This window comes from Myripristis murdjan, chromosome 10, assembly GCF_902150065.1.
Source record: "Myripristis murdjan chromosome 10, fMyrMur1.1, whole genome shotgun sequence".
In the NCBI taxonomy this organism is placed as follows: Eukaryota; Metazoa; Chordata; class Actinopteri; order Holocentriformes; family Holocentridae; genus Myripristis; species Myripristis murdjan.
This window is the reverse complement of record NC_043989.1, coordinates 24,629,103-24,653,300: the sequence shown is the minus strand read 5'-3', so window position 1 is coordinate 24,653,300 and position 24,198 is coordinate 24,629,103. Positions and strand designations below refer to the sequence as shown.

Here is a 24,198-nt window from a genome sequence, read left to right as displayed (position 1 = left end):
TAGCCATGGTTGCAGTAGACAGTAGAAGTAGTAGCAATTAGTAGTAGTAGTAGTAATAGTATTTGTGGTAGTAGTAGTAATGATTGTAGTTGCAGTAGTAGCAATAGTAATATTAGCAATAGGCATAATAGAAAAGAAGTAGTAGTAGCAACAGTAGTAATAGTATTAGTAGTATTAGTAATAGTAGTTGTAATATTAGTAGTACTAGTGGTAATAGTAGTTTACTAGCAGTAGCAATAGTAGTTGTAGTATTAGTGACAGTAGTAGTAGTGGCCGTCGTAATATTCGTATTAGTAGTAACAGTAGTGGTATTAGTAATAGTAGTTGAGGTAGCCATTGTAGTATTAGTAGTAGTAGAAGTAGTAATAGTAATTGTAGGAGCATCAGTAGTAGCAGGAGCCTAGAATTAGCTGATGTAGGATTTATATTCTAATACATTCGGGTATACAGCTCTTGGTACTCCCTTTAAGAAATCAACATGATTTTCTCGGTTTTCTCAATACCCAGCTTTAATCACTATGCAAACACTTTTATGTAACACTGGATAAACTTTAAACCAACAGTGCGAGACCACTGGTCATCAAACTTATCACCCACATTGTGTTTACGGACAGTGTCACAGTTTACTGCGTTGACATCCGGCCAGGTGGTATTACCTAATGTCACCTTGCTCGGCAAAGGCAGGGGAGAGAGGACAACATCTTCCCTAGTTAGTACTAGTGATTAAATACATCTTCAACTCTTCCTGTTGATGAAATTTAGAGCAAAAACAAGTTCACCCACCACTGCCTCCCTTGTTGATGTATTTAGTGAGCAGAGGCAGAGGTTGTCGGTTCACATCTCAGCACTGACAGCAAGGTGTACTCCAGCTGTGTGCCAGCAACTGCAGAGAGTGGTACTGGTATTGCATAGATCTGCTGTTCCCACCAAAAACCCAGATTGCTGCAGGGGCGTTGCACACTTGGCAAGTCTGTCCTCAGGTCTGGAGTGAGGATGCCTCGTTACATTTGTCCAAGCTGCTCCCTGTGTGTGTCATCGCTGATAGTAAAACCTGGTGGTAGAGTAATGCGAACAGAGCAAAACTGTCTGTTTTTCTAACACTGGGAGAGTAAAAAAACATCAACTCTGTCAGTGTTTATATAAGTCCACACCCATTTGAGTTAATTCCCAACTTCAGACAGTCTTCAACAGTCACCCCACAGCAATATCAGCTCTGTGTGGACAAACAACTCTCCAGTCAACAACTGTCAAAATAATAATCTCCGCCAGACGGTAGCATGGAAGGCATATTGCATTTGGTCGTGTGTGTACTTCTGTGTATCTGTCTGTGTGTGCATGTATCTGTCCACAACTAATCTTGCATACAGCTGGGTCTACCAGCCTAATATTCTTTGTGCACAGTTATGACTATGTGATCAAGGATCTCTCATGGTTGCGGCAATACAACTTTGAAAAACTTTTTTCTACCACAATTTAGTGCTAACTCCTCAACTGTTTTTTCGCAGCGTCCGAACAACAGACAGACAACAGTCAGACAGCGCTGCTATATCTTCCCTTCTCCTGGTAGGCAAAAAAAGAGGTGGTTTATCACCTAAGTCCAATCACAAGGGAAGCGGACAGATATGCCTGGTGCAGATCCCTATTCTACTTGTAATTACAAAACAAACACTTGCCAGATTAAAGTATGTGCAATGACCTATTTTCCCTACAGGAGCTATGTAAACTTCATGTAATACAAATGAATACAGCCTGCAACTTCTGCAACTAAATAATAGTAAGACTTTTGTCAGGAACCACAACAATATGGATCAAGGTCTCAGACTGCAGAAAATATAGATCTCCAGAAAGAAAGTGGATGGATGACCTCATTCCCAGACTGTATAACAAGAATCTCCCTGTAAATAGGCACTAAAACCACAGACTGTTTCCCCAAAACCCTCATTTGAGATATTCCTGATGTTACGTATGGCTCAGATTTATTACTGTCCTGTAGGCTGCTGCACTGTCTCTCCAGTGTGCTTTTGTTAGCGCCCCAAACACCCCTCAGACAGCCCTCCTTACACAGTCTTTCACTGGGACATCTCCTAGGAAGGTTAGCCCGCTGATACTAATCCAAACATTAGGAATGCAATACTTGTAAAAATCCTTTCACATCCCAACACCGCTACCCCACCCAACCCTAACCTCACATGACCCCGCACCCAACGTTGGCTCTCACTGATCCCCGCAAATGACAGCGGCCCTTCCTAAAGTTGTGGGCCGTCCTGTTCAGCTGGAGTCCTACTTGCAGGTCAGACGGGCTTCAGCCCCCCTGCCCCGACACTGAAACTGTTACATGGCAAGATTGTTTTGTAACCGTTTTACAAAACTCACCCAATGAGAACAGCTGGCCGGCGTCACGTGACACAACTTTTACATAACAGTTTTTTTTCACGCCTTTGCTTCTCCATTGAGAATAATATCATTGCCTCCTGGACCGGACCATGAACCTGCAGCTCGATCATCTCTCACCGGCCGACCTAAAAATGAATGGCATTGGGGTTTCTGACCAGTTAAACGCCACATAGAGGAGGAAGTTGACCACAAACAACCTACCCGGTATGGGGACAGAGAGTGAGAGTATGCTGCAGCTTGCAGCGGAGGCTTTCCAGTCCAAAAACTTCGACCTGGCCGCGGATATCTACGAGTGCCAGCTAGCGGGGCTCGGAGACCCGGGGAGCCGGCTGGAGCTGATGGTAAAGCGGGCTGACGCGCTCGCCTTCGGGGGCAAATTCACAGAAGCTTTCGGTATCTATCGGCAAGCCTCGGAGATTGAAAGACTGCGACCCGGGCATCTGGAAAACCTTTTAGAGTACCTAGCCAATAGTATTAGGAGGCAAGACGGGGGTGACGGCCCAAACAGCAGCCGGACGAGACCACCAGAGGAGGCTGGGGCGCTAGTGTCGACATGCTTCGGTGTCGCGACAGGTTGCGGGTACGATGCCTTCTCCTGCCGGATGTGTCTGGGCTTCATGTTCGAGCCCGTGACTCTGCCGTGCGGACACTGCTTCTGCAAAAAGTGCCTGGAGAGGGAGAGGGAGAGGCCGATCAGCTGTAAAGAGTGCAAAGACAACTCCAGACTGGCCGACGTGCAGAGCTACAGGGTGAACGTGGTGCTCAGCAACCTGCTGGCCAAGTGTTTCCCCTGCCAGACCCAGGCCGGTCGGCTGCGGCGGGAGGGGAACCTGCTGTACGCCGAGAAGAGGATGGAGGCAGCTCTGGAGAAGTACAACCAAGCAATACTGATAGGTAGGACGCCCGACGTTTTACTGTGGTCTTATATATTTTAAAAAAGTACTTATCCCAAGTTACTGACAAGGAATAGACTGTGTCTGCTTGTCCGTGTTGTGGCCGGGATAGCAAACAACAAAGTTTTGTTTTGAGCTAGCTTAGTTTGGAGTGCGTCTATTCGATTCTATTGTGTTCTGTTGTTGTGCTTATCTGTTTGCCACATTATGAATTTATCCGCGTCATGTTCCTGAGTATGACTTTCGTATCTATAACATTACGGTATAACATACCAGGAAACTTGCGAACTGCCACATAAATGCCGTCAGTATCACTGTGCTGAAGTGTGACTTACAGAGCGCCGTGTGTCAGCGGCATATTTAGCACTAGCCGCGGCAATGCCACCATGTGTTGGGTAACAGAGTTATGCAGGCTGGGCTAGTGGACCAAACATTGCGTAAGCACGTATTCCGCCTCGCTGCTCCCGCATTGTGTAACGTCAACAATGAATCAGGCGAATGTGGGTCAAGGGTATTATTGCAGGTCACCACTAGGCACACTTTTGCTCACAGCGTTATCCTAGTTTGACTCTCCTAGAGGCAAGTGGTTTAGCAGTCACTGATAAGGGGAATAATCAAACACACTTTAATTTGCGCATGCTTTGTCATCGTATACCGTGCATGCTGCTAACTATCATGGACACAGCGGATTTATTTTAGCCTATAAAGAGCAAACTTTATTTTGGAAAAAAACAAGGAGAGAGAGAGAGTGGGTGCGGGGGGGAGGAGGGGTGGGTTGGTTTGAGTTTAAGGACTTATCAGTACTTTCCAGCCCTCAAGGCCCACCTGTCCTGCAGGTTTTTTCATCTGATCCAGTTTTAAGGTGTCATGGACATTAATAAGCAGCTCTAAACTGAATCAGGTGGGTAAGAGTAAGGCTGGGGCAAAAACTTGAAGGGCAGTTTAGCTGACGACTGAAAAAGAGGGCATCCCCAGACACAGCCCACTCCTTTTTCACGAATGGGCTGATTTGTCTTTACTTGCCAGTCTTTGGGATACATTTACAAGCTGGTTATGTTACAATTGGCCGTATAGTTCAATGTTTCTTGCATTATCCAATGTATTACATAGTTCAGGGCAGCTTGGCTGCTAAGCAGAGGACAGACACAGCAGGAGCCAGATGTACTTTCTCTATCTTGTTATTTAGGTCTGTTGCATTAGATACACGCCCAGTCAACATTCACACACATAGCATCACACATTCCGGGAGCAAGGCATGGACAGTGGTTGGCCTGTCCATGTCCGGGTAACTGGCCAATTATTCTCGGTTGCGTTTAAGTCCAACCTATGTACGGGGCAGGCCCAGCCCAAGAACATAAATGTGTATCATTTCCTGATATCGAGGCTCACTCTGACTGAGATCCTGCGGGAGCTCTGTCACACTGAGACCAGCGCTGCCTTGCTTTATATGTGACCATAATAAATATTGCATCAGAAAATTGAAGACTGACTCCGGTCTGTTCTTGGGCTTTCAACAAAAGAATCGGGAGCTAACAGTTACATACCACGCTACTTGAGTTGCAGGCAGTTCATGACCGTAACATGACAAATGTTAGAAACATGGTTTGCAATCAGTGAAGGACCTATCAAGTATAATTACAGTCATGCATACTGAGGTACCCTTTAGCAAGGCATTTTAGCCCCAGGTGTTCCAGTGGAGCTGCTCAGAGGCCTGTGGGGCAGGCCGTCCAAAAAGTTTCTGCATACGCAGCAAAGCTTCCTTGGACAAATAAAGATGAGCAAACAATGACAAATGTTTGAGTTATTTCCATTGTGGGTCTTGCAGCTGAGTGATTCAAGTCAACTCATGAATGTAGAGCCGTCTGACTGGATGTTGATATCTGGTCATGATCAATAGCAGTGAGTGGAATGGGATGGGAGGTGGGGTGAATGACTGTGTTGCTTGCTTGTTTTCATTCTCACGTGTATTAGGTCATAAACTACTGCAGGACAGGACATATTTTAGGAAAATATATGCAGATGTTAAATGGCCTACATATCATTATGAATACATACTAATAAATGAGGACTATGCCTTTAAGTATGGCACTTATTCCTGTGAAACTGGAGCTCGGTGGCTAACAACAGACTGTTTGTAGTCTACCAGGGAACATTTAGGTGTGTGTGTGTGCAGTGCACTCTGGGCTGTTTTGCTGAAGATCAGTACATTTGCACAGTCAGTTTTTGTAATGAGTATTGTGCTGAATGTGTAACATTAAACTTAAGCTCACATAAGCGTTTTCAAATCACCTCGTCATCACTGAAAATATTCAGATTTTTCTCTTCATGTGGTCTTTTCAGTCCTTAGCAGTTCTCCTTTTCCCTCTGTTATTGTCTTACTACCTGGGCCTGTGCATAAGCCAGGAAAATGCGTTTCCCCTCTGATTCCCATAGGGCTAGCTGCGACATTTGCATAAGTTTTCATAGTTATGAAACCTGAAATGTGGGTGACCTTGTTAGTGCTGCATGGTTTTATAAGGCAGCTTGTTTTTTTTTTTCATAAGATGTTTTGTAATGTGGAACCTGATTGATTTTTAAATGTTGCCGCTTTAGGTTGAAAACCTCTTATCTCCAGTGGAGTCCAGTTTTCCCGAACATGAGAAAAACAGCCTTTTTTTCCCCAAATCATGGTGGCCATGCATTTTTAAAATTCTACACTGGGTTGTGAAACAGTTGGCTTAGCTTGAGGGATCATGGAGCTCATTATATAAAAGCTGTGTAACTTTCAGCTCAAGCACTAAAAGGTGTTTTTCCATGAGATTGGTATTATGTGCACCTGGTTCTCTTCTGTCTATCTATCTATCTATCTATCTATCTATCTATCTGTGTAATAACTCATTGTTTCTCCTGTCCTCTGCAGCCCCCAGGGACCACATACTGTTCAGTAACCGTTCCCAGATCCACTCCAGTCTAAAACACTATCAAAAGGCTCTGAGAGATGCTGAGACGGCCTGCAGACTCATGCCTCACTGGTCTAAGGTATGACTGACTGATTGGCTGATTGATTGACTGATTAAATGATTTATTGATTGATTGACATACTGGAAAGTGACTGACAGGCAGGCAGCTAAGCTGGCAGACAACCTGTGGATTTATCCGCCCTCTGTCTGCCATGATAAGTTTGAATAGTCTCCCATTAAAAATGTAAGAAGCTCACAGCTGGATGGCACGCTGACCTAAGTTAATATATCTCCCCGCTGTTGACAGGGTCATGTTCGTAAGGCCCAGGCCCTGGTGTCATTGGGCAGAACAGAGGAAGCTTTGAGAGAATACCTGGTCTGTCTCTCCATAGAGCCTGACTGTAGGCTGGCCAAGACTGAGGCTCACAAGGTAAACGTTTCATGACGGCTTCTCTCTTCGTTTCAAATCTCTCCAGTATTAGTGGCAACAACAGTTTATGGTTCCATAAGAAGTCAGGTTAAATCCTTTGCTTAAAAGTGAAAGTAGCAGTACCAGCATACCAAAAGAGAGTCATAGAAAACCATAGAATATTTCAATCAATTCATTTTTTAAAAATGTATGTATTTAATTAGTTATTGATTTATTTTGTGTGTAGTCATTGTGCAGAATGGTTCCCTGCACTGACAATGGTTCCTTGCACCAACCTTTGAAAAGTGTCCTATTTTAATATTGTATGTGATGCTAGGTGTAATTCCACGACCCTTACAAGGAAAAGCGGCTTGGAAAATGAATGAATGAATGAATGAATGAATGAATGCTTGAATGCTAGGTGTTGTTATTCCATATAGTCCTACTATTAGTTAGTTATTTAGTTTAAAATCTAAAACCTTGCATATCATATCAAATCATATAAGTTGATCTCATGTTTTGCATATAAAAGCCTGGAAGCATCTAGTGCATGTGAGTGTGTGTGTGTGTTCATTTTCATTTATTTATTTATTGAATTTGTTCATGTATACTTTTTCTCCCCAAAAGGACTATCTTCATATCTCATAATGAATTTACAGCATGCACATTTACCATATGCCAGCCAGAGTTTGTAGCTAGACTATTCAGCAAATAGAAACTGAGTTTATGTGGGTTTGCCCTCCACTCTCCCAGGTTGAAACACCTAGCATTGCTGCTAAGCATCTGTATACTTGTGTATATGGAGGCAGTGTGTACATGAAAATACTCAGAGGGCAATAATAGTTCATGCTCTACCAAAGCTGTAACACCCAAGAGAACATATTTTGACTGTGAGTTTGGAGGTGATGACATAAGTAAGAGATGCAGCTTAGTCTTGACCAATCATGAAACAGGTAAATGTGAACACTCTACCTTGGTAATTGTTTTATAAAAGCAAGTGCCACCATATTTGCAACTGTATGAGATCTCTGTGAGTGATCCAAACTCTTTCCTCTCAGCTCCTCAGTGATCTCCTGGCTCCAGTCACAGACCAGGTCCCTGAGCGAGTCCTAGACTACATCAGTGTCCTGTCTTCCCGAGTATACATCAAAAACAGCCTCACACACTCAGACGCACATGTACACATGGCCTCTGCTGCGCACACGCCCTCCCTCAGCACCTCTGCTCCCTCCAAGGCTTCCCAGGTAAGAGACGGACTCCCTGCTGCCAGTTATCACAGACGGTGTCTGAACACAGACTTGACATTCAGGGTCCTCATGCTGTCCTTTCTCTCTCCACCCCGCCCCTAGACTCTCATCCAGCTGTCCACACAGTCTCCAACTGCGCTTGACTACCCACAACCCCCCTGTGTGAGGTCAGAGCACAGTGAGCTCAAAGGTCAAGGAGAGGTTGAGGGCAGGAGGCTGGACCGCGGTCTCCTCCTCAAACGGAAACGAAGGAGAGCCGAGGAGGAAGAGGAGGAGGAGGGAAGCGAGGAGGGAAGCGAGAAGTGTAAAAAGTCCAAGTCTGGTGAGCTTTTCACGATGTTGGTTTGTGCACAAACATACACAACTGTAAACATGCTAATTCTCTATCAGCAGCTTTCCTGACTGATGTTTCGTTCAATGACCTGTCTTCACTTAGAGCCAACAGAGGTGACTGCCGCGTTTGTCGACGTCTTCGAAGCCACCGATCTGGAGTGCTCCCTGTGTATGAGGTGAGGATTACACAGAGCATCCTTCAGGTCTATATCAGAGTTATATTGCCTATTGCAGCAGAACAAATTGTTTTATAGCCTGTAACAAAGGAATAAATGGTCATAAATTAAAACATAGTCAACGCTTCAGTGAAAGGTCAGATTGCAAAGAAATGCATGGTTTTCCCATTGTGCTATGTGCATCCTTCACTCTTGTACCACTGGTTTTGCAACATACCGAGAGCCATGTGTGTGTGTGTGTGTGTGTGTGTCATTGTGTGCGTTCACATGCACTCACTCTTGTACCAGTGGCTTTGCAGGATATGTAATGTGTTGATATGCTTCCCTCACCAGACTGTTCTATGAGCCGGTGACGACGCCATGCGGGCACACTTTCTGCCTCCAGTGTCTGGAGAGATGTTTAGACCACAACCCGAAGTGTCCGCTCTGTAAAGAGGGACTGTCTGAGGTACGGCGCTCCACATTATCAGGGCTCAACCAACACTGGATGTTTAGGGGCCAATACTCATATGGACGGCCAACCAACATTGCATTTGGGAAAATGATTGGGATTTGTACTTCCAGAAAAGTGGCTACTCACCCCCATCTCAACTCTGTTACACACATCCTTTTTCCCCACACTGGGATTATTACACCAGAAATCAACAGGAATTCATGAAAACAGCTCTCTTCTATTGGTTAATGACCATGTAGCTTTTTAATTACCCAGCAAATCTTGAAAGGGTTTCATAACTTAAAGGGTCATACAATTTGCTTAACCCAATGAGAAGCCTGTAATCCTACAACTTGAGTAAATGCTGACCAGAATTAGAGTTATGAGACTTTGACCTAACAAGAAAAAAAAACAGAAACAGCATATGCAAGACCAACATACAGACTGTGGGGCTAATATTGCTGCCGCTGAGAACTAGATGAGCTAAACGGCGTATTTCCACAGTTCTGCCACCATCAGTGCACTTCTAACAGTGTGTGTCTGTCTCTCTCTCTGCAGTACCTTGCCCAGAGGCGCTACTGTAAGACAGCAGTGATGGAGAAACTGATATCGACGTATCTTCCCGCTGAGCTCATGGAAAGACAGAAAACCAACCAGGAGGAGATGGCTGAGCTCTCCAAGTACGTTTGCCTCTCTATTCTTCGTAACTCTCCCTATTCTCTTTTTTCTATATTTTGTCTTGTCTTTTTCTTATCACTTCTTGGTCTTGTCTTGTGAAGTATTGCCAGGTCTCCTCTTAACTTTCTCTTCTCTTCTCTTCTCTTCTCTTCTCTTCTCTTCTCTTCTCTTCTCTTCTCTTCTCTTCTCTTCTCTTCTCTCCCGCTCTTTTTCCATCTGTTTACCCACCCTGGACTCACTAAATAAACAATTCCTAATGTTTCATTGACCTCAGCATCAGAGGGGAGGGAAGGCTTGTCATTAAGGATGCATGATAAAAACAGCACGTCTTTGGTATGAGCTGAAACTGGCTTTAAAATGAAATATCTGTAGTGGCCTGAAATTAAAATGTCTGCCAATATGACATGCTGATATGTCATAATTTTGTTTTAAAGAAAATTTTAAATAAATATACACATGACTTGTTCTACATAACCTAAGTTGAAGTAGTTTCCTTATTTTGCCCAGTGAGTGAGTACATTTTGAAAAGCTTTGTATTTTATGTCTGCATCATCCAGTGGGCCATCACGATACAAGTAGGCATACTAATTTATTACACAACAGGAGAGACTTGATGTTCTCTGCAGTTAGGTGGAAAATAAAATATATGCATGTATCAGTATCAGCAATCAGCCAAAAGATTTGGAGGATATAGGCATATCAAATATCAGCAAAGAAAATCCAATACCATGCATCCCTACTTGTCGTTGATTTGGCATGGAGCCTCTACGTGAATGCCCTGTTCTGGTATTTGACCTACTGACCCAGCTAATGCAAAGACCATGTGTCTGTCCGACTGACACACTGACCTCTTAACATATGATAGGTCACATGTGCAGTATCAGTTTCCTAGAGCAAGCGTGCGTCACCAAGAGTTGCCGGTTATTGCTGTGTTTTTTCCTTTCCTTTTTTCCTTCTACTTTGAGTCAAAGTAGCACAGAGGTTCCACCCAGAGGAGTTTTTTTAAAGATGATTTTAAGAAGATATCTTTTTTTTTTTTTTTTTTACCATGCTTCTCCTGTTTACTTCATTAAAATTGTGCTTTTTTTCATTCTGCTTGTTTTTCAGTCTTAACAAGAATGTGCCTATCTTTGTGTGCACCATGGCCTTCCCCACTGTGCCGTGTCCTCTCCATATCTTTGAGCCGTGCTACAGACTGATGATTCGCCGATGCATGGAGACAGGAACCAACTGCTTTGGCATGTGCCTGGGAGACAACCTCAAGGGGTCAGTATCAGGATGGTGTGTGGAAAAAATTCAATTCACATAAAACTGTAAAGGGACCATTCACTAAATCTGTGAGTCAGTTATGTAACGGATGATCAATCATATGAATGAACAAGTGGAGACCGATCCCTCATCCCTTGTAGATAATAGTAAGATGACAAAGTGGATTCTCACCTTTATAATCTCCCCCAATCTCCAGGTTTGCAGACTACGGGTGCCTGCTGGAGATCCGCAATGTGGAGTTTTTCTCAGACGGACGCTCAGTTGTCGACACCGTTGGCAAGCGGAGGTTCAAAGTCATTCAGCACAGTGAAAGAGATGGATACAACACCGCTGACATAGAGTACCTGGAGGACGTTAAGGTATGGGTGGGTGGAGGAGGACTAATCAGAAGCAATATAGGTGCTAAAGAAAAGCTGGAAACTAAAATGTAAGCAACAAGGATTATAGAGTGATGGACAGATGAAGCACAGCTGATAGAAAATGAGATGATATGGCACAAAGAGAAAGAGAAATGGGTGAAACAAAAAATGAATATAGATAAATGTGTAAAGGATGGATGAAGAGAGGTCAGTTATTTGCCTTGGGGTGAATAATTTGGCTATCATCTCCTCCTCTTGTCATCTGAAACTCTATTGAAGTCAGTGGGACACACAGTGACTCAGCTCCTGAAGTTATATCCCAATGAACACACTTACTAGAACCACCTCTTACACATATGAGATAGTAAAATGTTCACAGTTCTACCAACAGCTCCTGCGGCATGATGATAATTATAATATGGTTTTATTGCCAAACAATGCCACATTAGGTCCAAAAGGCTGGACACGTCCAAAAGTCAATTTGTTTTGTGTGTGTGTGTGTGTGTGTGTGTGTGTGTGTGTGTGTGTGTGTGTGCAGGTGGAGGGTGTGGCAGAGCGCGAGCTGCAGTCTCTCCATGATGAGGTGTATGACCAGGCCTTGGTTTGGGTCAACTCCCTCAAGGCGGAGCAGAAAGAACGCATTGTCGGACATTTTGGCCCCATGCCTGAGAAAGACTCTGAACCACAGGTACATGTTCTTTTTTTCCACTCTTTTGCTTTTTTTTTTTTTTTTTTTTTTTTTTTTTGGCATGGCAATTATAACTCTGACAACATTGAGGAACGAGACAAAATCCCTTACAGTGTTGTGACACTGTATTAATGCTCAGAGCACAGCACACGAGAAGTCAACCTCGTGCGTGTGCCCTGAACAGTGAACCGAAGACTCCCTGTCCACTCCAGTTCTGTGTCTCGTTCTGACCCGCTCTGTTAATAATCCAGCAGGCCGAGGCCGTTTGCTGCGTCTTTTCACATTCTGTGTACACACTTGCTACACTGAGTAGTTTTCCACTTCTTCTTTCCCACAGGCCATCTGTCTTTACCTTTCATAAGCTGACAGTTAACAATAACCCTTACTCTGTTACATAAAGAGAAAACATTAAATGGCACTGCCTTTGTTTCTGTTACATATGCATTTATGGCACCTGTTTGAGTGATAAAAGATTAAGATAAAACATGCAGCCCCATGGTTTTGGAACCTCACCAAATTGCACAGAAACTACCTTGATGGATAGACTGCACTGAGTGTTTTTGGTACACTGTTTCTTTAAATACCTGTGCATCAGGTTAACAAAAAAAAAAAAAAGTCATTATTCACTTGATAATTCTCTTTAAACGCTCACGGTCTTCCTCTCTCTGTGTCTGCGCCCCTCCAGGCCAGCCCTAACGGCCCGTCATGGTGTTGGTGGTTACTCGCCGTCCTTCCGTTAGAAGGCCGAGCTCAGCTCCCGTTCCTGGCCCTCACCTCCCTAAAGGACCGTCTCAGCGGCATCCGCAGGGTGCTGCTCTTCATGGCCCACACCAGGCACCGGTGACGAGTGCTGGAAGGAGCGTTGAGCCACCTGGAACGTGCAGTAACCCACACCGCGCTCCGCCGAGCGGCATTTAACCTGTTGTCCTTTTTGACGCACAAAGAACTGATGTCTGTGGTTGCACCTCCCCTGCTGTAGCTGAACCCCCTGCAGAAAGCACGACCCCATGCACCCATCAGCAGCCACTTGAGCTTCAAGAGCAAAGATGCAACTAATTGGGATCTGAATAGTAAAACTCTAATTCTACTCTAATACTCTTTGCGTAAAGACTTACAGAAGAACCATTTCATTCAAGTAGCAACGAATGCTATGTTCAGGCAGCAGGTAAACACGATTCACTTGTTGAATCTGATCTTTCAGGCTTACTGTCCTCATTGTCATTAACAAGAGACGTTCTTGGAGAATCACTTCCTGTCATGATGACACTGGTTGCCATAGTAACAAGACAGGCATTTCCTGTCCAGTAACTTTGGCTGCAGCAACAAGCTAGTAACAAGGAAGTTTCTCTGTTGCTTTCCCTGAGTCACAGTGCAGTGTAAAGATGCATGAAGATGTAATGTCGTTTCGAAAAATCCAGCTTCAGCTGCCTGTCTGTCTGAACATAACTTTAGAGCAGAGACGCAGCAAATCTCCCGGTTCAGATGCATAATAGCCTGCTACTTTCACAACCAGAGGACACTGCAACAAAAACAACTTGCACAATTTGCACTTCCCTGCAGCAAGCAACAGCCAGCCCCAGTCATCATCAAGCAGCAGCAAATACAACTTGCATGTAAATCAACACTCCAAACTACTCAATATGTGCTGTGACTGTTCCATCCTCTCCCGGCTTACCCTATAGTGTGAATCACACACACACGCGCCCACACTGCAGTCTTCAGCAGGGTGGCTGTCTGTCTGCCCATATGTCTGTCAGTGTGTGTGTGTCCATTCTGCAATCGACCAAACTATGGATTTGCCTTTGCGTGTAAATGCACTTGCTGTAGTTGAGTGAACAACAATGATAAGATGTGGTTAGTTATACTAAGTTACAGTTTAATCTGGAAAATGGTAAATTTACCTACCCACTGGTAAATGTAGACATCTGTAACAGTGTACATTTACTATTTGCTACCTTTATATACAATAATTATCAATTTGACAAGTATTCTGTCTTCCTTCCTTCCTTCCCTCCTTCCATTGTTTTCTTCCTTGTCATCTAAGTACCACAGCTGAATAACTATGGACTGAGTCTTTACATGGGTGTGCTAAGGCTCTTGATCTTGTGTTTGAATTATATGTTTTTGATTTGTTAATTTTTTTTTTTTCATTATTTATAACCGTGTGTGCATGCAGTGACGTTGTTTACATTTCACAGAAAGAGATGCTGAGCTGCTCAGTCTCCAAAGGCGTTCTTATTTTTTTTTTGTTTTGTTTTGTTTTGTTTACCAGTGGCCCCAGAATAATAGCAATAAACACAGTCACAGTGAATGAGAGGCACTGACAGAAAAACCTGGGGTTTTAGAGAGCTGACCCCGCTAAAAATGTTGGTATAAAGTAAAGATACACAGAGACACATAGTCTGTGATTTCCTTTTAGATAGGATTTCATCATTCCCTCCCTAAATGCATCCGTTTGAGGTGGATTAGATTTCCCAGTTGCCCAGTAAAAGTAAAGTAAAACTGAATAATAGCGATAAACATAGTCACAGTGAACGAGAGCCACTGACACAAAACGTTTGTCCATGTTGTTGCCGGGGTTTTAGAGAGCCAACCCAGTGAAAAAATGTTGCTATAAAGTAAAGATACACAGAAACACGAAGTCTTTAATTTCCTTTGACATAACATTTCATCATTCGCTCTCTAAATGTGCTCTTGGTAGTAAACATTTCTCTGGGAGCTGCAGCATTGCTGTTGAGCTCCAGTTAACTTGTAATTACATTTGATGTCTGCCAAGGTGCTTGTTGCTGCATTTTCCAGTTTAAACTTATTTTCACTGATGGTGACTCAGAGTGGGGTTAAGAATAGTTCACACTCAAATACAAGAAGATGTGTTCCTGCTTACCCCTAGTGCAGTCTATCCATCTAGGCGGTTTCTGTGTGATTTGGTGAGGTTTCCAGTCTGTCGCCCTTCACCCCTCACAACTCAGTGGGGCTGGATGTTTTTTTTTGTTTTTTTTTTAATGGCACTCAAACTGTTAAAAAGCTAAAGAACACCTACAATATGTATCTACCTGTCTCTACTTGGGGCGGAAAGGTACAGTTTGCCGGTGTTCTTCGGCAGGAAATAATTTGAAAATAGCATCCACCCCAGTTGTGTTTGGGTGAAAGCAGACTGGAAACCTCACCAAATCACACAGAAGCCACCTGGATGGATAAAATGCACCAGAAGTAGCCGGGAAAATGTCTCGTTTGCATTTTGGGTGAACCGCTCCTCTACCTCAACCTCTGATCTCACCAGCTTGTTCTCCTTACACACAATTTGAAGCCGATTCGATTTTCCAGTCGCCCAGTAAAAGCAAATTAATGTGTAACAACGGCGTTCAGCGAACAAATGTTGGCTATAAATAGGTGCCAGTAGCCTCCATGACATCAGCGTGGTGCGAAGCCCAACATTTCAGAGATCAGCTGGGAGACCTTGAGCATTTACGCAGCAACAACATGCAGCTGACATAGCTGCACAGGACAAACTGTGCCTGTGGATCTCTTAACGTGTCCAGCCTGAGTCGTGGAGTACATCCTGGTAGATTCCCACCCAAACCGCTTATTTTTAGATCAAGTCAAATCGACGTTCTGTTTTTAGTTGTGTTATAATGCTAGCTTATGTTTACATCAGCATGTTTAGATCTCCCCGCTGTCACCAGCCTCTCCACGGCTGAGATATCTGTAATGCTTACAGGCGTAAAGAGAGCCTGTCAGCAATGCAGCAAACAGTGAAATCGATACTTTTTATATTTTTGCTAACACTATCTCCCTTGCCTATGGCCAGGTATTTATTTTACTATTTATTTTAATCTTTGTTGCACTTCCACTTTAAGTGAGTAAGGGAAAGAAATGGGGCAGAGATGTATGTGTACATATATTGAGCGCTGGAGTTTTTAATATCTAATCTGAGTCAAAATGTTATTGGAAATCCCATAGAAAAGATGTATTTTCTCCTGTGTGGTGAATTGACTCGGCCAACTTCTGCCACTTTTCAGTTTCTTAGGGTTTGACTGATGTGCGCTACCGGTAAAGGCTAATGCCTTCTTTATAGAGTGAAACTCCTTTATGGATTTTGTGTTTCCATGCAAAGCAGAGCTTCCTCAAAAAAACAAAAATACACCTAGAACATTTAAACAAAAATGTGCAAACCTGTTAAAATGAGTGTTTGACAATACACTGATTTTGAGGAGCATACTCAAAATATAAACTTAAAACATTTTTTTTTTTTTTTTTGAACATCAATGTTGTTTTCCAAACGTAAAACTACCGAGGCCTTGCTAATATCAGTGGCAACTACTTTAATTGGTAAAGGCTAATCTGGTCAATGCAAGAGATTTGTTGAGCTTCGCCTTCAAGTGAGTTTGTATTTTGTTTTATACATATGTTGGATTTTACATGTTTCTATGTCCATCAGGTTCTTTGTATTTTATATGTTTCTGTTAAATTTATCTCGTGGTGATTTCTTTATTTTATATGAAATACTACAGGGAGTGGTTGTTGGAAAAAATGTTTTGATGTCAAATCAGCAGCATCAGTTGTTTTGTATTTAAAGGGCCAAAGCCATTTTTTCTGGTACTATAGGGTGGCAGAGAAATTGACTAAATGACAATATCATGCTACTTTCCCCACAGTACTGAGTAAACATCAAGTTCATCTGTTACCACCTTCAAATGGTTGCAGTATATCACGGAATCAATTAGCATTACTTAAGATAAGGCACAATGTGTGGAATAATCACAAAATTATTGTACCGCGGCCCAAGTATTGGTCTGAGCAACTTTAATGTAAAGAATTATGACAGTAAAGTGGACTTGGCATCTCAGTGCTTTTGGCATTTAATAAACACTTTCTATGAAATATAACATTTGCTAATATTGCAGTTATGTGCAAGAAGCAATTAATGTTGGTCACAGCTGTTATTAAGGGAAATGCCATCAGTAATGGATTCACACCTTGAGTGTAAAGGCATGTGACAGAAATTTCAGAATCAAAGCCAGATGTACTCCTTGATATATATGACGAGGCAGAGGTAAAGGGAAACTCCACCCAAATTCACATGTGCTATTCCCACATATTAACAAGATTTGTGAAGATTTTCCTCAAGTAACAGACAAAATGTAAGACTCCCCGGCTGATCAAGGCTCGTCTCTGGCAGCAGAGCAGCTCAAGGTTTCATCTGTTGACTCTTCTCGTAGAGAGGAGCCTCCATTTCCTCATTTCTCGCTTTGGGAGAGGCATGCACCTCTGCAAAACTGTTCAAGGGTGAATTTTGGCTTTAAGAGCAGTCTAATATCTGTGAAACACTGTTCATCCACAGCAGCAGTTCTAGTGCCTTAAGTTGACTTTCTTCCATTTTTCACTTGTACGCTGATGTTTTTTTTTTTTTTTTTTTTTACCTGCAGTAGCAACTAGAGCGAGGTAGTGTGTAACCACCAGGTGTTCCCTGCATAACATCTCAGGATAATGATCATGTGTGTGCCACTGATTAGACCTCACCCTCATCAAAGTGTTTGACTTTGGTGGTTCCATGCGGTCGCAGTCAAAAACATATCACAGCGCATAAACCATTAAGGCAGTTTTCATCCTGGTTCCCAAAGGCATTGTGGGATTGAAATCACCTTTCCCCCCCTCTTGCTAACAATGAGCTTCGGCTCCCTCTCCTACAGTTCTGATTGATCCCTCAGTCACAGCAATCAAAGTAATTACAGACGCTTAACTCGCTATTAAACACTATAATTTCTCTGCGTCGAAACACATGGGAGTGGCAGAGTGGTATTTTCCCTGGCAAACCCTCATTGCCTTGCAGTGGCACAAAAATGATCTTTAATGTGAAGGTGCTATTCAGGAAACACAACCCGGTTTTTTAGGCTATGATCCAATTGGGCTACGAGTAATTACTGCATTATTTGTGTGGGTGTCAAATCTTGAATCCAAACAGGTCAGGATGGGGCGAAGTTGCTTTGGCAGCCTCATGGGATAATTTGATTTTTTTTTTTTTTTTTTTTTTTTTTTTTTTTTAAATTGTAGCGCTACAGACTTTTGGTGGTGATGACATGGACAAGTAGGAGCTGAAACACACATTTCCTCAATGTTTTCAGTGTGTTTAGAGGAAACTGGGAGTGTGTGCTTCGTATTAATACTGAGATCATCATCAGCTCCTTGGTCGTTCAACTATGTGAAAAAGTAGGATGTGGGTTATCCTGACCTTCCCAGAATTCAACCTTTGACCTTTACAGCTGAAGAAGTGTACCTACCTCGGGCATCTTCCTAGAGTGCTTCCAGAAAGACAGATTAAAAAAAAAAAAAAGAAAGAAAGAAAAAAAGCTTCATGATTTTGTTGTGTTTTTGTCATTTTTTCATCCGTGTTGGAAGGCAGAGTCCTGTCTCAACGTCGGGGCAAAGATACCGCCAGTGTCTCGCAAAAACCTCACATCTCCAAAGATGGGAAAAGAAAATCAGACGGAAACTTCAGACGGAAAATGTGAAAATGAAAATTCGCTGTACTACAGAGAAAAGGGTTCTGTGAGACACTAGTGATCAGTTTGAAAGAGGCTTTTAAATATTTGGACAGTTTGAAGGAGCGCTTGATTTACCATCCTTGGAGACAGCTTCTTAAGCAGAAACAAAACTCAAGTCTTCTTTAAACCACTAAAACTACTAAAAACCTGAACCTGATTTGACCAAGTAGCTCTGACATCACAGTCTTATTTTTCTAACCTTTTGGCCACCAACAAATCATCCCAAGATAATCCAGGCGCTCCTCATGTTCTCCAGTATTTGAAAAGTCTCACGTCTTCGCCCGGGTCTGCCTCTCTCAGCGGCTGTTGAGCTCTTGTAGAAAACCATGGCCTCTAAAAGTGTCTGTGTGCATTTACACAACATGAATGTATGTCTCGACATCTCTCTGATGTTCTCTGTACATGTCTGTTACTCACATTAAAAAACCTAGTATGCAGAAACATTTGCAAATGTACAGTCTAACATTTCGGCTTGTGAATAAATCAAGAGGTTTGTGGTCTTGGTGCTGTCTGGGATGCCGAGCGCGCTGGACTGGACCGGAGCCGGGTCATTAGCTCAGACTACTGATCACTGGCCTAAAGCCGCAACGAATTGGAAAATGATTTTATGTTTTCCCATGCCAGATGATTTACTTATTTAGTGTCTTTTAAATGAAACTCCATTTACCTCTACATCCCGAAAGACAGCGTACATCCAGTAATGATGTCACCCTTAACCAGAAGTCGTGAACCGAAATTTCAACCAGTAAAAACAAAACCTTTTGTAAACAATTGCACACCCCCATCAAATAAAACTGTCTTCCTCCCCCTAACTGATCTCCCATTGGCTTACATTTTTGAAAGATACCTGTCTGTGTTAAGCCCCGCCCCAACATCCTGTTTCAACAGGAAATACATCAAATAGCCGTTTTTCACAGCAGCCATGTTGACGTGAAATAGCAGGGTGAACGATTCTTTTTTCCCTAGGAGGTCAAAGTCATCAACCAATTGACTTACATTCGTTCTTGATCGCTTTTCCATAATCGATCCATAATAATTTGCTGTAAGGTAAACAGGTGTGACTTATGACATTAACTAACTAATTAACTAACGAACTGAACCCTCATTAATGTCATTAGTAACACCTGTGTTTACCCTGCTATTTCATGTCAAAATGAAAAAGTGAAAAAAGAGGCAAGAGGCTCTCAAAATGCCATTTCATTGTGACTTTAAATTTGCTCTCAGAAATAAGTGCCATGAATTAATCCCAACAACGAGGTCTGATAGCTTCCAACACCAAACTGTGGGGGGCAAGAATGTGTCCCATACAACAGACTAATTTGAATCAGCTCACATTCTCAACAGCAGTGTCACCAACATCTCACCAGCTACATCATGTGAAGATAATTTTTATCTTTATTGTCATATTTCCTCTTCAGCTGAAGGATTACATTCTCCCGTGTGGGTTGAGAGGACTCTGTGGCCCTCATGGACCGTCCAGCCTTCTCTAAACTGACTGGATAGCCTAATCTCCAAAATGCGTGGTGGTCAAACTAAAACCAATGTTTCTTTGCTCCTGAAAAGTTGAAATTATGGAGATTCACGTTTTCTTTTGGCAGTGACAGTTCGTATTTGCATGTGTAATTTCACCATGAAGACACAGTTTTCCTTTTTTTTTTCTCCCGGCATTTCTGAAATTTGACAACTGCTGTTTTTTTCTTTCTTGCAACCTGCCACAACCAGCCTACTCTAATCTCATTACATTCAGTCTGTTACTCCTGGCCAAATCAGGCGAAGTTTCACCTCTGTTGCTGTGGTTAGTTCACCGCTGTGTCTCTCACAAACTTGGCTGGGACTTTGGGAGTGACCCAAAGTTGTTTCAAGATAGAAATGGGTCAACAAAAATAACCCGCCGGATTTTGATTAGAGAACTATCAGCAAGTGAAGCTACCGGCTATCTTACGCAACCAAGTCTTTCCCTGTCCAATAACAACACTGTACATGAGTAGTCATAATAAGTTATGGTACGTCTACACTACAGCCTACAAAGTCAATTTAGGTCAAAGGAAACATTCCTCTGAATCGGTGGGTCTCTGGAGGAAGTATCTGAAAACCACTTATGGCCACATACTCCAGCGGACCAGCGAGAGAGTTCGTGGAGAAGGAAGAGCGGGTGGGGAGTGCAGCCGCAGGAGGAAAGACAGGGAGAGAAATGCAGCGAGAAGAAAGATAAACAAGTGTGTGATAAGAGAAAGAGGGGACAAAAACAGACTGGTAGAAAGAGAAGAGAAATTGGGAGTATGGTACAGAGATGGCAGCAGAAAGAGAAATGATGAGGCAATTAGACTGTAAGAAAGAAAGCGAGATGAAATGTGTGAGAGAGAGAGAGAGAGAAAGAGAGAGAGAGAGGAAAAGAGAGGTTTGATTTCTATGCATTCAGATTTTGGGGATCAAAAGTGAGGAGAAACGACAGCTTGACTCCAGAATGTCCTCTTGTTGGATGACGGGGTGCGTCTGAAATTTAAATAAATAAATAAATACATTGGCCATTACATGCAACTGCAGGAGAGAGAGGGAGAGAGAGAGAGAGAGAGAGGGAGAGTGAGAGAGAAAGCGACAGAGAGGCAGACAGGAAGACAGGCAGTTTATGCAAGCAATGCAAATGTAGGTCACACAGTGAGTTAGACAGAGAGAGAGACAGAAGTCAAGACAGAAAGCTATAGAGGCACACACACACACACACACACACACTCAGGGGGAGAGAGAGGGAATGAAAGGAAGTTGAATAGCCCCTTCCTTTCCTGGAATGACTCTTTTTACTGCGCTGATTGCTGGCAGCACACAGGTTCCTAGATCTTTGTGTACCTACTCATGTCAATATCCAGTGCTGCTATTATTAGTCCAGAACATCACATAGTGTTTATTTCCCTCACTGATGACTTGACATGGTGTCCAGTATCTTGTCCAGCCTGTTGCAGAATTCACTTACATCGGACTAAAACCCATTCGAGTGCATGGGCCGCTGTCACGTCCACAACAGGTGGCTGGGGTTTTTTGTTTTATTGGTTCATGTTATGTCTTGAGATGCATGATGCATAGAGCTGTGTGACATCTGTCGCCCTCTGTCCGTGGCCAGTGTGAACTGCAACAACACCACACACAACTTTTCTCTGACTGCTGAAGTTTCACATTTAAACTCTCTTACATGTTTGTTTGTTTTTCTACATTCGCAAGATGTGGCACTTGCAGGAGTTTCTGTTTGCACAAAATAGAGCTGTCACCTGTTTGATCACATTTGCCAGGAGGCAGCCTGGAGGGGATTGTGTGTTTGGTTCTAAGTATCTGTCCGTGTATGTGTATGTGTGTGTGTGTGTGTGGGTGTGTGTGTGTCAGTTTGCAGGTAATCTCCCACACTACTGCACCTATCAGGGTAGATTTTTTTTTGTGCACAGTTATGACTGCATGATCAAGGACTTCTCATGGCTGTGGTGATTCAAAACCTTTGAAAAACCTGTTTTATACCACAATTGAGTGTGAACTCTTAAGCTGTTTTTTCCCTAAGTCCATGCACCGGACACAGCTAGTGCCTCTGTATTTCCCTTCTCCTGGTACGCCCTCAGTACTGCGAACTGCCCCTCCCAAAAATCCCTCTCCCCATTGGCCAGTGTGAGCTCCTGGAGTCAGGTATGTGTCATTTCCTAGCACAGATGGATTTTTTTAATTTTTTTTTTTTTTTTATCATTTTGGCTTATTGGTTAAGATTATGGTTAAGGTTAGGGTCAGGCATAAGTTGGTTATGGCTAACATTAGGGAAAGGCTGTAAAGAATGACTGTAAGTCAAATAGAAATTGTGAAACAAATTTGCATACCCAACGCCAGAAACTCATGTGGGCCAGTGGGGAGAGTCCGTGGGAAAGTGACGCTCTTCTCAATCCAAACTGTGTGATTTAGACTGATAAGACTGATATGGATCTACACATAAGTTTGGACTTGTGCAACTTTAACCACAGACAGTAAACAAGACAGAGTTTCATTTGCTTCAATATTGGATAGTGAACTGGTAATAAAGTTTAGTACACCCATTAGGGGATTAAGAATGTTAAAAGTTATGAAATGGGCAGAGAGTTCATGAAAGCAGCGTCGATCAAACTTAGCAGAAGTGTTGACAGCAAGTCTCTGGAGTCTCTCTGTTTTTGTCAGCCTGTGGCAAATTTTTCTCAGATCATTTACCTCTCTTAGTGCCCGACCGAAACACTAACACACCCCTCTCTCTCTCTCTCTCTCTCTCTCTCTCTCTCTCTCTCTCTCTCTCTCTCTCTCTCTCTCTCTCTCTCTTTCCTCACCTCACTGTGTTTCTGATTTCTGCCAAGTTGGTTGGTTATATAACCTGTAAATGAGAAGGTCAGCACCCAGCAGTCATCGCTATGGATACTTGGCACAGACACACTTATACACGCACAAACATGCTCACATGTGCACTACCCACACACACACACACACACAACACACACACACACACACACACACACACACACACTTTGGCAGGTCCAGTTCGGAGCAGCATGTGATAGTGCATGCGTCTGAAGTAGGGCAATAGTTCTCTTACCTAACTCACCCAGAAAAGACATCTGGGGAGTTTAAACAACCCTTTCACTGATTACTGTAAACACACACACATACATACACACACACACACACACACACACACACACATACAAAACACATCGCTCACATGCCGTTCACAGCCTGGGCACACATACATGCAGAAAGTCACATACAGAAATAAAAGCAGATACCCGTTCAGACGTCAGGGATGTAACTATGGATCATTTTGGCGACACAGAAATCTTTCAGTGTCCAAACAAACGAAGAGTCAAGTTTTAAATGCTGCACTCCATTTAATCAACCTAACTAAGCATCTGTATATTTGTTCCACCTCTGATGTAAATCAATAGTTTAGCTTCAGCAGGAGTGTATCAGGACAGTAAGGCTGAAGGTCTCCCTGCTAAAGTTGAGCTGCTGAGCAAAGGTAAGAGTTAAAGTCTTGTCAAACCGTTTGGGGCTGATTTATTAATGAGTTATCAACAGTTTAAAGCTTGAAATGCCAAATCGCACATCTTTAATGCAAATGTGTCCATTCATAGGTTTCAAAGGTATAATGGTAAATTTTAGGTCTCTTATTAACATTATAACACTGACAATAGCCTCCTATTGCTGCTATTAATAATCATAGGCATGGTGTTGCTGCTGCTGCTTGAACATTTAAACCCTTTTCACGGAGAAGACAAACACGCACTTGGATGTTTTATGCCTCGACCACTTTGTGGACATATTCCCTCTCTTTTTCTACCATCTATGCAAAACAGCAAAAGAAAAAAGTAAAAAAAAGCAAACACAGAATGTGATCTCAGTTCCTTACTGGACATTTTTTTTTTATTTACAAGACAAACTCTCCAAGGCAATACAAAATAAAACAAAATGCATAAAACATATATAGGTTTTGTGAGACAGAGACAGATTTCATTGATACAAAGGGAACGTACAGCTGAGAAACTCTCTTTCCTTTCATGATGCAGTGTGTCCTGCAGAAAGCTGCAATATGTTGCACATAAGTATTTTGCTTTATTAAAAAAAAAAAAAAAAAAAAAAAAAAAAAAAGACTGCATTGTGGAATATCAAAAACACATGGGAGTCAATGTGGTGCCAGCTTTTTGTCATTGTAGTTGAATTTTCAGAGATACATGTGTTCTGCAGGACACTTACAAATATTCTCCAAAATATCAAAAAAAGGGAAATTAAAAATATTACTTACACTAACAATTTGAAACCTGCCCCACACTCACCACTCGCTTAAACAAG

General features: G+C 42.6%; 1 protein-coding gene across 2 annotated transcripts; it reads left to right on the top strand.

Annotated features, from left to right (window-relative positions):
- The first annotated feature begins 2,302 nt into the window (after window positions 1-2,302).
- Window positions 2,303-18,897, top strand: LOC115366182 (LON peptidase N-terminal domain and RING finger protein 3-like). 2 transcript variants are annotated; one of them, XM_030061501.1, is made up of 12 exons: window positions 2,303-3,288; window positions 6,187-6,305; window positions 6,534-6,656; window positions 7,694-7,879; window positions 7,985-8,204; window positions 8,319-8,391; window positions 8,725-8,839; window positions 9,383-9,504; window positions 10,610-10,768; window positions 10,968-11,130; window positions 11,669-11,818; window positions 12,504-18,897. In XM_030061501.1, exons 1-12 carry the CDS (start codon window positions 2,601-2,603, stop codon window positions 12,660-12,662), a joined length of 2,277 nt encoding a protein of 758 aa, XP_029917361.1. In that variant the 5' UTR covers window positions 2,303-2,600; the 3' UTR covers window positions 12,663-18,897. The 2 variants fall into 2 exon arrangements, with proteins under 2 accessions (XP_029917361.1, XP_029917362.1); XM_030061502.1 differs by lacking the exon at window positions 6,534-6,656.
- Window positions 18,898-24,198: the final 5,301 nt, after the last annotated feature.

What these genes read in the sequence shown, in the direction of transcription:
- LOC115366182 (XM_030061501.1), top strand. Translation starts at nt 2,601, where the DNA reads ATGGGGACAGAGAGTGAGAGTATGCTGCAGCTTGCAGCGGAGGCTTTC. An exon ending in TCATGCCTCACTGGTCTAAG is followed by an intron (nt 6,306 to 6,533) that starts GTATGACTGACT and finishes CGCTGTTGACAG; the next exon opens with GGTCATGTTCGTAAGGCCCA. An exon ending in CCAAGACTGAGGCTCACAAG is followed by an intron (nt 6,657 to 7,693) that starts GTAAACGTTTCA and finishes CTTTCCTCTCAG; the next exon opens with CTCCTCAGTGATCTCCTGGC.